Here is a 16,763-nt window from a genome sequence, read left to right on the forward strand (position 1 = left end):
TTCTTTCTGCATCTATTAGTACTGCTAGACGTATGCCTCTTGCATAATTTTCCACTTTGTTCAATCTGACGCATTTTTCATTTTTTGTCCTGATCAATACAATAATTGTATTTAATTACTAGCTGACCCCGCAAATGTTGTGTTGCTATATAAATTAATTTAAAATAGGGATTGCTGTTAGAAGAGTGAAAATTTAGGGTTGTGTGTAATTTTTAATGCCACATATAATAATTTAAAATGATATTTGGTCCAAAATGTTTTTCAAAATGTTAGTGGTGGCCAACCCTTATCACATAGGGGTATGAAAAATAGATAGTAGCTGATTCTCAGACATAGTGGTGCATTTATAATTTAAAACTTAATTATTACTTAGTATTAGACTATTTGATTGCCCTATCAAAGCCTGCCTAAAGAAATTGAGCTGTAGGTTATATAACAATTAAATACAAAATTAATTGGCTCTTTGTGTATTTCAAATTAGTATAAGTTTCTACGTTTATTCGTGATTATAAATTTAATTGGTTGTTATATGATTTATTATAACTAAAATTTAAGTGTCTATTTGTAATCTCGAATTAACAGCCTTTCGCTGAATGTTTTTTTTTTTTGTAATTTTACGTGTTTTGACGATCTCGGTGGTCTAGCGATTTAGCACACCGCTTTACGTCCGATGGTCGCGGGTTCGATTCCTCGCACGGCACAAACAATTGTATTCATGAGTATGAGTTTTTGCATCGGTCTGGGTGTTTTCTATGTATGTATTTACGAAAAACAAAATTATCTATGTACTTGGATCTAGTACCGTAACACAAGCTTTGAATAGCTTAACTTGGGACTAGATGGCGCTGTGTGAATTGTCCTAAGATTATTATTATTATTATCTAGCTTCGCTCAAGAGAAACTAAAGCCCCGCCCCAAAATTCGCTTTTTGACATTTATATTCGTGGAGCGGATCTGCGTAGTCTTTACCGGCGTCGCGGTCGGGTCAGGCTTTTAAATCCCACAAAAGCTTTTTAAGTATTACAGTAGTTGGACAGTAAAGCTTTGCATCAATGATGTTTACAATAAAAAAAAAAACAAAAACAATTGTCTCCAAGTATGGCATTACTTCTTAAGTTAAGTTATTAATTTTACTAGTCGCTCTTTGTTGAATTGATTACTGAATGATTTGCTTATTTTTATTGGGGTATATACATATATATGCCTAGAATTTCATACTATGATTTATTTATTTACTAGCCACTCGCCCCGGCTTCATCCGGGTGTACATGTATTATATATAAACCTTCCTCTTGAATCACTCTATCTATTAAAAAAACCGTTTCAAAATCCGTTGCGTAGTTTTAAAGTTTTAAGCATATATGGGGACGGACAGACAGCGACAGCGTTGGTTATTAGAAAACCAACAGTTTACAACCTAATACATTAAATCAATTGTTCTAGAGTTTCTAGAGTTCATCGTTCAATCAGTTTCTAGAGAAAACCAATAACAGGTTTTCAGTGATTTAGCAAAAGAAGATAAAACAGAACGTGGCAAACAGAATAAAGGTTAATTTAGAAGTACATACAGATCAATCATTATAAATTTCACAATACATAAAACTAATAGAACAATCAATTTAAGAATTACAAATACAATAATAGTAAACGTATCATTAGTAAGAATCGGGTGATGTGAAGTGAGTGGCTTAATAATTATTAATCAAAAAAATCTTAATAATTATTAATAATTAAACAAAAACAAAAAACGCTATCGGAAAGTGTATTAAATGTATTTGAAGATACTGTGAGTACAATTTGCCGAGATGAATGTCGAGCGAGTTCCAGTAGCAGCAACAAATGAAGACGTGTGAAGGTAGACGCATGTCTGCCCATAAAAAGATTTTGTTTTCCATCTACCCGCTGCTCTTCAGTTTACCAGATCATGGCGATTGAAACACTGCCGAAATATCGGGAACTCAATAAATATAAAACATGGTAAGATCCCGTGATTTTTACTAATTATACGTTTAAATAATGACCTCATCAAATTTAAAACAGTATACAATAATAGTATCTGAATTTGAAGTCACTTGTGTGTGAATGTGTGTAAAAAAGAATGTGTGTGTGTATGTGTAAGAAAAAATGTGTGTGTATATGTACCTATAATTAAGGTGTATGAAGATTGTGATGATACCTATAAATTCATTTGCCCTGGAGAAATCACACGTCATCTAGTCACCAACAACTGATATAGAGAAATACATTTTTATATAAATACATACATAATATACATATCGATACAAACAGCCAGACTAAATGTAAACAGTCATACTCATGAATACAAATTAAAAAAAAAATTTGATAAAATTAAAAAAAAAGTGGTATTTTAATTGTAAATGTAATTATTGAAAAATTTATATAAAAACGTGTATTTATGTGTATAGATGTATATAGGTGGGTAAGTATTAAAAAAAACTGAGCGATATCTTGCCAACAAACTGTTCTGCAGTTTGGCGAGTCAATATATAAAAATAACTGTACTGTACATTTTTTATTAATTTATTTAATAAAGACATTAAATAAATTAATAAAAAAAATGTTTCTACCGAGGAATAGTACCGGCGACCGTCGGCTGTAAGGCGGTATGCTAATCCGTCAAAGATAATTGATTATCACAGAGTGATCTGATTTTAATTAATATCTCGAATTTAATTATACAGGAATTTGTAATAAAAATTACAGCTATATAATAACTAGCGACTACGATTTGGTATGCGTTTTTTAAAATATGATATTCTTATCTATCTGTCTTGATACAAAAACAGTAACTTTTAAATATCGTAATGAGGTAACAAACTAGCAAACATACAGACATACTTTTGCGTATAAAATATTACCATCTTTACTTAGTATAAAATGAAGTCGCTACCGTTAAGATCTAAACGAACAGATCTTTCAAACTACGCAATAGATTTTAATGCAGTTTTTAGCAGTAGATAGAGTGATTTAAGTAGAAAGTTTGTATGTATAATACATGTACACCCGTGCGAAACCCGGGCAGGTAGCTAGTCTCATATATAGTGTAGTAGTCATCCCCACACGCTGGAACCTAAGTGGTACCTTACCAGTGGTAAGGTACCACTTAGGTTCCAGTAGTTCCATACCACTTAGGTTAACCACCAGGTGGTGAGGGGAAGGGGATTGTAAGTAATGTGGATTGATAACCCCATTGCTAGCAATGTACCATGTCAGGTCGACCTACACGCGGTTCCCCATGGAAACCATCGTGTTAAATTCCTGGTGAATTTGTCACGATGGGCTAACTGACCTGACCTCATGTTCATTCTATTCTATTCTATTCTATTCCTAACAGTGTGGTTTCAGAGGAGCTTCCTCCCGCGTACACTTAGATTGTGGAATGAACTTTCTGCCGAGGTTTTCCCACGAAACTACAGCGTGAAGTTTTTCAAGAAGGGTATATTGAGGTTTCTTAAGGTTCGGCAACGCGCACGTGATACCCCTGGTGTTTCAGGCGTTCATAGGTATATGTGTATAGGCATATGGTAACCATTTACCATCAGATGGACCGTATGCTTGATTGCCACCATCGTAGTATGAAAAAAAAGTAGTCAGAACAGACCGAACTACAATCAGCATTCACGACTAAAAAATTTGTTGGGTATAGACAGTAATGTATTTTCTTAATTCGTTCAATATTTTTGTTATAGATAAAAAGAGTGAATCAGTTGAAAGCGCCAGCGCCTCAACGGGGAGTTCTCAAGAAGATGAAGAGCCTAAAGAGACGTGGATGAGAGCACCCGGTAGTGGAGTCACCGTCAGGAGTGGGGAGGATGCTCTTCTCACGTGTGTGGTGCTTGGGGCACGAGGGAAGCCGGTGCTGTGGAAGCGGGCGAGTGACCGCCAACTCCTCACTGCTGGTGGGGTCAAGGTCACGAGGGATGAAAGAGTTCATGTTCTTCATGATGATAGTGAGTTTTAATTTTATATAAATGGAATAGAAAACAAACTGACGGTTCTTCTGTTCTTAAGTTGTAACGGTCAAAAACACATCAAGTTTTTAAATTTATTTAGAGGAAATAATACAGAACAAAAAAAATCTCCAAATACGGCACTAGATCTAGACTAGTTGTGCCCGCGGTTTTATCTGCGTGAAATTTATAGCCTATGTGTTATTCTAATGTATTATTGTAAAGTTTCAATAAAATCCATTCAGTAGCTTTCTCGTGAAAGACTAACAAACATCTATCCATCATCATCATCATCATCTGCTTCTTCCTTATCCCATTTATTTGGGGTCGGCGTAATATGTTTTTCGCTTCCATTCATCCCTCTAAACATCTATCCATCCCTCCATATTCATTAATATTATGAACGTGGGATACGTTCATAATATTAGTAAAAAATAATATTCATAAATCAACAGGAATGTGATTGTTTGTGTGTGTATGTATATGCGCGTGCGTATGTGTATGTCTCAAAGCGCCCACCAGGTAAATAATTCTAATATAAATAATAATAAATCATAATAAAAATAAATAATCAATCTCAGCAGAATCAGCATACTGCAGCGGCTAAATCGCTTCAACGCTGTTTTTCTAGATATTACGATACGAGCGAAGCGGGGAAGCGGTGGCCTGCATTATTATTTACTGTAATTAAACGTCGAAAGAAACCACAAACCACAGCTAGTATACCAGTGTAATAATTTTAAACAATTTTTCATAGTGCTCCTATTTCCAAGTCAACCATTAAATGGCCCCGGCCTTTGTGAAGAGTTCAAAGCTACACAAATTAAAGAGATTCGCTTGTAGTACCGCTCTGGTGAACACAATATAACATGTATAACTGGGCCTATAGTGATTTATTGTTGTTGTATAACATATTCAATAAACATATAATTGGCTGGGGTATTTCGGGAGGTTGAACAAAAGATCATATAAATGTTAGAAAATAATAATTGGTTTGTTGTATATAGATAGTATATTTAGTCATATCATTAGTCTGTAATAGAACTACATGGATAAAGATATTTTGTTTGATTTAATTTGATTGCCTTAAAAATTAATTACAGATCTAAAAAGATATTAAGAATAGAGTAAGAAAATAACAATTAAGAACACAACAAATCATTTATTTTTTATTTTTATGGTTTGGCAAAATGTGCTTTCGCCAAAAATAAGTTTGGGAAACAGAAAGGCGGAGTATGGGTAGGAACGGAGTTAAATTGAACTGATAATAATATACAATCATTATAGGAAAAGAAATATTACAGTAAAAATTTGCATGGATATAATAAAATTTTACATATATTATTCAATGTGAATCAATATATTTAAGGTAGTAAGTCTTTTTTTATTTTCCCGCGCAAAAACGTAATGCGCCACAGATACACAAAATTACGCAGTAGGATTATGAGCGCGCTATAGCTGTATACGATGTTAATAATAGGGTTAAAAGTATGAATTTGCCGTTCTAGATAGTAGTGCCGTAATAGATACTTTGAATTGACATAAAACCTTCATGCTGTGATATTTTCGAGTGAAACTATATGCATAAATATGATTATATAATCGAATATTACATATATTATTAACCCATTAACGGTCGCTGTACCCAATTGAGTACAGATAAAAATAATTTTTATTCTGCACAGGTACTTGGTATGTTTTGTAGGTTATTATTTTTTTAAAGACATTAAATCACCCTATAAGTGTAAAAAAAGTAAACTGAGGTTCATTCGAAAAAGTTAACATTACAAGTTATCAAAGTTTTGAGTTTTAAAAGATATTTTGATATATTTTTCAGTTTTTTAGGTTATAATTCTAAGTAAATAAATATGACTTATTCCTTTGAATATGAAAGTATTTTTCAATATTTACGTCGCTGTACTCAATTGTTTAAATGCATGTTAGAAAAGTAGAACTCAAGTCAATGTAATTTTTTTTTTTTGGGATAGTTCACAATGAGCCGCGGTCAGTTTAGAACTATTCTAATCGCTAATCGCTATTCAGGCAATGAGGAATCATCGTCATTCACCATCATCAATCATATTTTGTGTCTTTGTATACTTTCTAGTTATGATTATAATAAAGCGAAACCTGAAAAAAACCTTTGTTTGGCCATTAATGGGTTAAATGTAAATCAATATATCTTCAGAAGTATTTTATAGTCTTTTTATTTTCCCGCGCTAAGACGTATCCGCCACAGATACACAATATTACACGGCGCGCAGCCGTGGTAGGTTGACAGTCGCGCTATAGCTGTATGAGATGTTAATACTAAATATGAGTATTACATATATTAATACTTCTAATTATTTCAATAAAAACTCTTTTATTGGATCATGGAATGACTAGCCAGCTGACGGTGCATCTGGTGGTAAGTGGTGACTGTCGCCTATGAAATATCTATCCAAATCCATAGAAAGAGTAACAAACATCCATCCATACTCACAAACTTTCAATTTATAATAGTAATAAGATATAAAAAGTCGACAGAATCTCACCAAAGGTTGCGCATAATTTTCAGTGGTTTAATTTTTCATGTTCCCTATACGGATAGAGGTCTGTTACATTATCATACGTATAAATTTTTATTAAGAGATTTGTCAAAAATAAATCCAAAATCCAGTATTTTTTTAAATCTGTTTGGATTAGACAATGTATATTGCGTTATAAAACACAAAAAAATCGTTTTGTACTCGTAAAAGTGTTACAAAATTGAGGAATAGTGGTAACGGCGATAGGAATTGCCTTTGTATTGTAGCCGCGGGCATTTGCAATATTCGCGCTGGGAAGCTTCAATTTGATCAAAATATAGACCGCATATATACCTAATACTACAACATCTAAAAATATTGAAACATCAAAAATGTATTAAATTATGTTTATTACATCAAAAATTTATTAAATAGGACTTGTTTCCAGAACCGTAAAATAATAAAAAAAAAGTGTTAAAAAAGTTATATAACTTTTAAATATTTTTGCGAATAAGAATGAACTCACCTTTTTTTATTATTATAACTTACGGCTCTGGAAACAAGTCCTATTTAGCCCAACTTTTAAAGTACACTAACTCGAAGTTTTACAATACAAATTACATAAATTGAAATCATTGAAATTAAATTAAATTTATTTGTTATAAAAGTAGTATATAATAGATGGTATGGCTATTTATGTCCAACATGTGAAAATTAGAACTGTTTCGCGTGACATTTCTCAAAGTTTTAATTTTAATAATAATATTTAAAAGTGAAAATTCCATCAAACTCGGCCTGTTTTAGATATTATCAAGAATAAATAAACAGTTAGACAGAGTTCTTTCAGAGATAAGCCAATCTTTGTTTTTTTTTATATTATATATAATATAAAAAAAATCAAAGATTGTGTGATTATGTTATATTTTATTATACATATAAGTGCAATGACGAGAATATATAAAATTCTGTAATACTAAAAATTGTTATAGCTGACGAGCCGCTCCAGGGTCCTGGCATCATGAAGGGCGGTGACGTGTGGGCGCTGGTCATCAAATCAGTGAAGTCTTCAGACGCCGGTCTTTACACATGCGAACTAAACACAGAACCTCCTGTAAAAAGCTTCCACAGATTAACTGGTAAATATCACTTCATGTAACTAGAATTTGGCTCCACTATATATGATAACACAGATGTACTAAATAAAAAAAATTATGGCATGTTGATCTTCATTAAAATATTCACAGTATACATACAATGTCATTCATTTTGTATATAAAATAATGTTTCAACGAGTAAAAACAGTCCGTTCGATGGATCCCCCGTCTTATTCGACGACGGGAACGAATATCGAAATTACGACGGCCTGAGCCGAGGTTCGAACCCCTAACGGTGCCCTCAGACTAAAGTCGTATCCGTCAGGCAGAAGTTGGCCTTCAGCCGCTCCAGAAATCCTTCCGCGGGTTTGGAGTGCCATCTGCACTCGCCTCCTATCGTCCGGTGAAGCTGTAAAGGCCAGCTGCGGCCAACAGCATTAGAGTAGTCCGAAAAAAAAGAAAAACACTCATTAATTAGCCATTGACGGCCTCAGTGCTTTAGCGGTTTAGCACACTGCTTTACTTCCGATGGTCGCGGGTTCGATTCCTCGCATGATGCAAACATTTATATTCATAAGTATATTGTTTGTATCCATCTGGGTATTTTATATATATATCTTTAAGTGTGTTTACAAAAAAATTCACAACTAACATTGTGAGACGAGAATTTTACATATAAGATATTTTTTCTAGTGATCTCCCGAGGACTCACGCCGCCGGAGCAGCAAAATGTAACCGACAGCTACTCAGCGAATGCACCGACACCATCATCATTGGCTCTATCGCACAACTATACAGACTGTTGTTTGGCTGCGAACATTAGCAAATCGTGTTTAGGCTTTTGCAGCATACAAACGATCCTTGAAGGTACTGGTCAAGATCCGGAGACCTGCCAGCCCGACTTCCCGGCTATTGTCAAGTAAGGATAACCATTTTTATAGTTTTTGACAGTTGTAAAATTTTAGGAAATTTCACAAGTCTGGCGATTTAGCACACTGCTTTACTTCATCTGCACTTACTTGACTCATTAGTACTTATAATATTTCCCACAATTTAAATAAAATCTTTTTAAATTTTAGCCTACGTGTTATTCTATATTATTGTAAAGTTTCATTGAAATCCAGTCAGTAGTTTTTGCGTGAAAGAGTTACAAACATCCATCCGCAATATACAGGTATATCATCATAGCTTATATGTACATTAGAGTAACACTTAGGCTATAATTTAAAAAGATAATATTTAAATTGGCCAAAATATAATGATAATTGTCAAATAAGTGTGATGCAGGCATAGTTGGGCAGGTCAGCTAGTATTATATACGCGGAAGATTGTGAGTTTGGATGGATGGTTTGATGGTACTCTTTCACACAAAAACCATTTGACGGATTTTGATGAAACTTTACAATGCAAGCTGTACACAGAAATACAAAACTATAATTTAAGAAGGTATTCTTCAAACTAGGCGAAATATAAGGATATGTGGCGAATCTACGGACGGCGTACACATCCTATAATAGACGAACACTGGATATATAAGTAATAGCGGTAACAATCTACCCGCTAAATATACATAGATGTTAAGTAAATGTGATGCAGACGATGTTCAGCGGGTCAGCAACTGATACTATAGTTTTAATATATTTTTTCCCAATAGCCCAGGTATGGCAGATTAATATTGGGTCTAACATGGGTCCGCTAATTCTCTGTATTCCTAACATATTTTTCCGCATTCTCCCAGGTGTATGGCAGATGGTCGTAACCACGTACCGTGCTGCGTCCAAGAACGTGTTCCGGACATTTGTCAAGACGTGTGCCGAGGAGAATTCACGCCTATCACTGACAATATCAAAACACACTACTCCTGCGCATCGTACATGGAGAAAACACTGGCTTGTATCGTGGAAGGCATAGGTATAACATATTTTTCAAACATTATTCGTACAAATTGAACATAACATCATCTTTTTTTTTTTTTTTTTATTTATTTATAAGTATTACATATACACAATTTGTTTTTACAATTATCGCCAAACTGCTTTGCAGTTTGTTGGCGAATAAGGACACTCATTTTTACTTATATCTAATTTACAATTTAACTATAATATAGAACTTATACTAATGCACTTTTTCGAGTAACCATCTTTTCAATTTAAATTTAAATATTTCTTTACTTGAACAATCGTTTTCATTATAAATTTTATTAAATATTCGTGGAGTAATGTACCTTCTTGTTCTCTCACCATAATAGTTGCATACCACCGGTTCAATATACTTATTTATAGTTGTATGTCTCATACTATACTCAGTTGTTTTTTTAACCTTATACTTATTGCATTGATATTGTTCTAATGCCAATAGTAAAGTAACTTTTTCATGTATAGGGAGAATATTACATTTTGTGAATAACAAATTGTAGTTTCCTTTACATTTCTTTTTAAATTCCGTATCTACTAAGTGTTTCAAAAAACGTATTTGTATTTTATACAATTTATCAAGATAGGTACGAAAGGTACAACCATACGCCGCCAGACCATAACTTAATACCGCGTCTGCCAATGCCCAATAAAAGGAAAACAATATCGACCTACTAACTACATATTTAAGCTGGATGAACTTACACAAAACATATCTTAATTTATTACATATATTGTTTATATGTATTTTCCAGCTAAAACTACAGTCTATTGTGATCCCTAAATATTTATATTCATTCACCATCTCGATATGTTCACAATTACATTGTATTTTACTATTGTGAAGACATTGATACGAGTGGCCGACTATTCTAATTGACTTGTTAATATCTTTCATATATGGAGAATGTACAAGCATACATTTAGTTTTAGATACATTCAATAATATACCATTGTCATGGGACCACATCAAAATGTTTTCCAGGTCGGACTGTATACATTTTTCAATACTTTCGATATCTCTATCTGCATATATCAAACACGTATCGTCTGCGTACATATATGTCGTACAATAATTTATTACGTTAATCATACTATTTACGTGCATGGTATAACCAACAGGCCCGTATACCGAACCAGTAGGCACACCACTTTTCATATAAAATTCCTGACCGGCTGTAGCATTAATTACAGTGAACAGTTTTCTGTTATCTAAATAATTTCGGAACCATTCGTTTACTGGACCACGGATTCCACATTCTCTCATTGCCTCCAGTAGCTGTCCGTGGTCCAGGGTATCAAATGCCTTTTTGAAATCTACAAAGAGGACTCCTACATATTTCCTATTATCTAGGTGACTATTTATTTGATCACTAAATTTGCCAATAGCTGTAGCTGTACTATATGATTTTCTAAACCCATGCTGTGTATATCTGCTTCCTTATCCCATTTATTTGGGGTCGGCGTAATAAGTGTTTCTCTTTGATTCATCCCTGATCGCAGTCATCTCATTAATTACTCTGTTTCTTACCATATCATCTTTCACACAGTCCATCCATCTCTTTATCGGCCTTCCTCGGCCCTTATAACCATCCACATTCATATACATATAACACCTTCCTTAAAATATTATCTTTAAATACAACATAACATTCGACATAACAAAAGCTGTACGTAAGTATGCTTTTATTACATACCACAATAGAATTTATTATTAAAATAATTCTTTATTCAAATATATTTAAATTTAGGCACTTTTGAATAGTCGTACTTTTTTTTTAAAACGTACCACTCTAAGGAAGGCAGTGTTTCATCACAAGAAGGACAAGCAGGAAACTTGCGGGAAATTTTAGTCTTTGAAGCAAATATTGTAACTTTACATTTTTAGTAACAATTTGTGAAGGTCATAACGGTAGTTTCCGCACTAAATATTTGTAGTCTTACACATGCTAATTGTAGCGAAATTTAAAAAAAAATATTAGAAATAAATAGTGAAATCCAGCTTTTCATGCTGTGATGCCATGTCCAGGGGAAATAGGATAGGATTTATTAGAAAAGCGATTAATCTAAACAATTTTTCAGAACTCCTCCCCAGTCCGCCAGAAGAAGTAGAAGTTGAGCCGCTAAACGAGAAGCAACTAAACGTATCATGGACTCCACCAATAGAAAACAGTGATACTATCACAGAATACATCGTCAACGTAACCACATTACGTTCATTTGACGCCCACCTCATAGATCCTTCGGAGAGTTCCATAAAGAATGATACAGCTAAAACGATACAAACCGTCGCGTATAAAGTACAAGCGAATAAAACATTTTTAGTGTTAGATGATTTGCTGCCGTTTACTATGTACGAGGTCACAGTGACATCATATAATATACATGGATCAAGCCTTCCAAGTTATGCCATCAGGTATGTGAGAGAACATAGACAGATAACTAGTATTTGCCTGCGATTTTGCCTATTATATTCACGATTTTTTGTTATAAATGTGTTTGCTCGTGGTCTTACCTCATCTGATGGTAATTGATGGCAAGACCTAGGATGCAGCGCGATTACCCAGAAGAAATCTATTCACCATAGACTTGAAGAATCCGAGGTTATATTTCTCCGAGAACACGAAAGCTGGAAGTGTTCCACTCTTTGGCAGTGCATATTAGATAGTACGACGCTAACCGCTCAGTATGAATTTATGGAATTTCCACGACGTACGGAGAAAGTAGTCAATTACAATCTTCTAGTTATTTATTTATTAACTTTCTTTACATTGATCTTAGGAATAAAAACAGCTCTATATTCAAATACATTTCAAGCATGAAATTATTTAGAATAATATTAATATCTAGATGTTCGTTCTTTCTTTTTGGATCAAGTGGTTTGTAGATTAATGGGTGGTGAGAATATCCATTGGATCTGATAGATGACGGTAGATTACAAATCAAAGTTACAAACAAATAAAAGGTGCTGTTAAAAAAATTATAGAATAGAAAAAAAATCTTTAGTTAAATAAATTTAAATTTTAGCACTTTCGAATAATCACACTTATATTTTTAATCTACCGCTCATTCGGAGAGCTGTCTTCACAAGAAGCATGGACAAGAAACTTGCGTGTTGATCTTTTAGATAATTCCTGTAATTTTACATTTTTAATTTGAATTGTGTGAATACGAACCACTAAATAGGACTAATAATAATTCATTAGAATCAAAATATTAAATTCCCGATCACAACCAACTAGTTGAATAACTAAATAAGAACCAGTCGTAGTGATTAGGCCACCCAGTTCTTACAGTACTAGTTCACGTGTATTACGGCTAATGTTTTTAATCACAGATCTTTAACCCTGACACCTGGTAAAATGAAGTCCACCCAGGTGGCAGCTGCACCTAAACTCCCAGATGTGAAGGGATGCTGCATCTCGTCGGGGGTGAATCATAACGGTTGTGTTGAGAAGCTGTGCGACCCAACTAAAACGCACGAGATTGATGTAAGTATATGTATGGTATCATGCATGACTCATCATCACATCCCATATTCATCTTTAGTAGTGGCTATGTGTTATAATACGAGATGGCACGCTCAACTTTGTCTGCATCACTCACTTGGCATTTATCATTATATTTCGCCCAATTTACATAATGTCTTTTAATTGACAGACTCGGTGGTCTAGTGGTTTCACACACCGCTTTATTATCCGATGGTCGCGGGTTCGATTCCTCGCACGGTACAAACATTTATATTCGTGAGTATGATTGTTTGTATGTATAAGATACAAACAATCATACTCATATAAGTTTGGGTGTTTTCTATGTATAATATGTATGTATTTATAAAAAAAAAATATCCATGTATTTATATCAGTTGTTTAGTACCCATAACACAAGCTCTGCTCTTAGCTTGGGACTAGATGGCGCTGTAATAATATTTCAGGACAATTCACTGTCCTGAAATATTATTATTATTATTAATTATAACTTGTGTTATTCTGATGTTTAAGCTATATTACTGTAAAGTTTTATCAAAAATCCGTTCAATAGTTTTTGCGTGATAGAGTAACAGACGTCCATCCATCCATCCATACTCACAAACTTTCGCATTTATAATATTAATAAGATTTCTGTGAAGCTGTAAAGCTACATATAAAATTAACAACAACGGTTCAAACAAAAGCATCATCTGCTTCTTCCTTATCCCATTCATTGGGGGTCACGTTATGTTTTTCTCTTCCATTCACCTTTGTTCGCTATCATCTCGTTATTTACTCCCTTTCTTGCAATATCATCATTCACACAGTCCATCCATCTCTTTTCCGATGTTACAGTGCCCTTCTAACCATCGATATTAATATATATAATATTTTCTTTAAAATATCCTCTACTATCCTCGATGATCTAACAGTTTAGCAAGTCCTCAAGTTCCAACGGTCGCGAGTTCGTTCCTTGCTTAATACAAACATTTGTATCCATTACTATGACTGCATATATTGGTGTTGTTATACTAAATATCAATTCCTACGCATTACATGCCTATACAATGACAGAGTTTATTCTTCAACTTCTCCGACACTGGCACCACTTTCATACTTCCTCTAATGTATTTATTCTTTATCTTATCCATTCTTGTCACACCACACATCCATCTCAACAGTTATATACGTTACATAAATATTTAATATAAGATAAAAATAACATTTTGTTTGGGTGTTAAAAAATCATTACTTTCCGTGATAATTAAATAACTGTGTTACTGCAAGTTAATCTCGAATCTAAAAAAATTCACCACCAATCAAAACCACTCATATATTATGATTATTACCTTAGGGAAATAAAATATTATTTCTGAAAGATTTAAATATAGAACCTAATGTTTATTATTTGAAAGGCATTGTTTTACACTAAAAAAACAGTTTCATTGTTTTGGAATTGGAATCATTGTGTTTTTATGTTGTGTTGTCTGAATAACATTATAATTTTTGCACTCATTCCACTGCTCGATGGATTCATATCATTTGTGACTAACGCACTATCATCAAAAAGGTACCTTTTTAACCCCAGCTGCAGGTCACAGATCTGATGATATGCGCTCCCTGGGCGGGAGTCACCTTCGGGTGTCTCGCTAATGGAATGGACCATACACCTTGTTGCCGATCTAGAGGATTACCAGAACCCTGTCTCCCGCTGTGCAGTGGAAATATCACGACACTTGACTTCAATCATTTCAAGTAAGTTTGTATCTTGTAGTGATAGCCTAATGTAGTCTAAAACATATTATGCTTCTGAATTCTGAAAACTAGAAATAATACACCCATTTTAAATTAACCAAAAAACTAGAGATGATAACGATATAAACTATCTTCTCTGCTATTTTCTATCACCTCCAATCTATCCTCTGTTACATTCCAACAAAGAAGTAAATCTTGACAGCCTACTTTGATCTTGCACTAAATTCGAACCTAAACAATATATTCTTAAGGCGGGAGATAGCCAATTATCAATCGATCTCTGCGTTAGACCCCTTTATCGTCCGTGATAAAGGCAGGTGCGGCAAACTGTAATAGTTAAAAAAAAGCTATTTCTCTATCATCAAATTCTTTATGAAATTTTATTTGCATATTATTACTCCTAAGAATTAAACTATAACATATATCATAATTCTACTAAAAATAATTTAGTTAATTCAATTAAATAATTAACGCTATTTCTATTTCTACTCCTAAGAAATCTTAGAGGTAGAAATAGAAATAATAATAGTAATAATATAGGAAGAAAATTACGACACTTACCAAAAAATGTAGGTACCACTTAATCCTTCAAACCAAGACCAATTAGATGATCATAACCAATTTTATCTAACTGAATCTATCACTATTAAATACGATTTACCAGGTGCCTCCGCTACATGAACTCATACACCAACTGCCTGCTGGAGGGCTACGGGGTGCTCCCGGGTGCTCCAGCGTGGCTCCACTTGACTAACATCGATACTGACTTCGCTGTGGTACATTGGTCTCAGCCTGCCGCTCTAGGAGATACTGTCCAGTCGTACAATTTGCATTACAAAACTTTAAGTTCGGATGAAGATTATAGGGCTTTGGAGAAGGTAAGTGATGACATTAGTAGTCTTATAATAATAATAATAATAACAAATAATTAAACATACTAGAATTACTTGGACAGTGTAACTCCTATAATGCCTTAGAAATTCGAGAATATGAAACGAATAAAAAAAAAATAACATAGAACAATTCTCACAGTGCAATCTAAACTCAAGCTACGCAAAGCTTGTGTTATGAGTATTAGACCAATGATATAAATACTTGGACACATTTTTTTATAAATATTTACGTAATATATATATAAACACCCAGACTGATATAAACAATGATACTCACGAATATATATAGCACCAGGCGAGGAGACGAACCCGCAACAATCTGAAGTAGAGGCATGTGCTAAACCACAAGACACAGGACCAGAGAACTGACATAAATACTTATTTTAATGCAATATTTGTTCAAATACAGATACATTCACCGTTCATCCTCGAAGACTTGGAATCAAACACGGAATATGAAATCTACGTTGAAGCAATCAATGAACATGGTGTTGGTCCACCTTCATCCAGAGTCATATTTAGAACACAAAGCCAGGTATTTCTTTAATCTTATCAAGTATTTACCAAACTGAAATTATATACCATTTCACTTCGCCATCAAAAGCCGTTTTTTATGTAATTCCAAAGCTGAAGATCCACCTGATACGGTGGACATTATGAACGGTAACCGTCGTAGCACTACGGATATCCCGTTATCTCGTGACAGCCGTGATTCTACTCATGACTTGCTATTCCGGAGGACAAAGATGTCATACCTCTTATTCTGTAATTTTATTGCCTTTGCACTCTAGAACTGAAACAGATTACTGCAAGCTGCTTAACGGCTGAAATAGTTTGGTACAGCATAGAGGCACAAAAAAGAAAAATTTGCCTTCAGATAGACTGTAATCCTGAAATGAATCACCTGCGGAGGTTTCCGCTAGAGATTACAGCATGGGGTTATTCAAGAACTGTATATTAAGGCTTAAAATTTGGCAACACACATTATGTCAGGTGTTTTAGGCGTCCATATATTACGGTTAATCATCAGCTGGGTATGCTCAATTACCACCATTGTCATATAAAAGAAATTGCAAATTATCATTTTGTATTTAACACTGAACTTTCCCACATTCCCACAAATATGTGTATTGAAATCACCTGGATTTGTTTGGTTG

General features: G+C 33.9%; 1 protein-coding gene across 1 annotated transcript in view; it reads left to right on the top strand.

Moving 5' to 3' along the window:
• The first annotated feature begins 3,717 nt into the window (after window positions 1-3,717).
• The window catches only part of LOC131851269 (Ig-like and fibronectin type-III domain-containing protein 1), a 31,555-nt gene continuing 18,509 nt past the window's right edge, over window positions 3,718-16,763 (top strand). The window contains exons 1-9 of the mRNA XM_059201744.1: window positions 3,718-3,971; window positions 7,471-7,617; window positions 8,269-8,494; window positions 9,314-9,486; window positions 11,571-11,904; window positions 12,826-12,979; window positions 14,547-14,713; window positions 15,378-15,591; window positions 16,016-16,141. Of these exons, the coding sequence (XP_059057727.1) occupies window positions 3,791-3,971; window positions 7,471-7,617; window positions 8,269-8,494; window positions 9,314-9,486; window positions 11,571-11,904; window positions 12,826-12,979; window positions 14,547-14,713; window positions 15,378-15,591; window positions 16,016-16,141 (1,722 nt within the window). The 5' untranslated portion in view covers window positions 3,718-3,790. The remainder of the gene's footprint in view (window positions 3,972-7,470; window positions 7,618-8,268; window positions 8,495-9,313; window positions 9,487-11,570; window positions 11,905-12,825; window positions 12,980-14,546; window positions 14,714-15,377; window positions 15,592-16,015; window positions 16,142-16,763) is intronic.

Source organism: Achroia grisella, unplaced genomic scaffold, assembly GCF_030625045.1.
Source record: "Achroia grisella isolate CSIRO2021 unplaced genomic scaffold, CSIRO_AGI_Agris_v1 utg782, whole genome shotgun sequence".
Taxonomy (NCBI): domain Eukaryota; kingdom Metazoa; phylum Arthropoda; class Insecta; order Lepidoptera; family Pyralidae; genus Achroia; species Achroia grisella.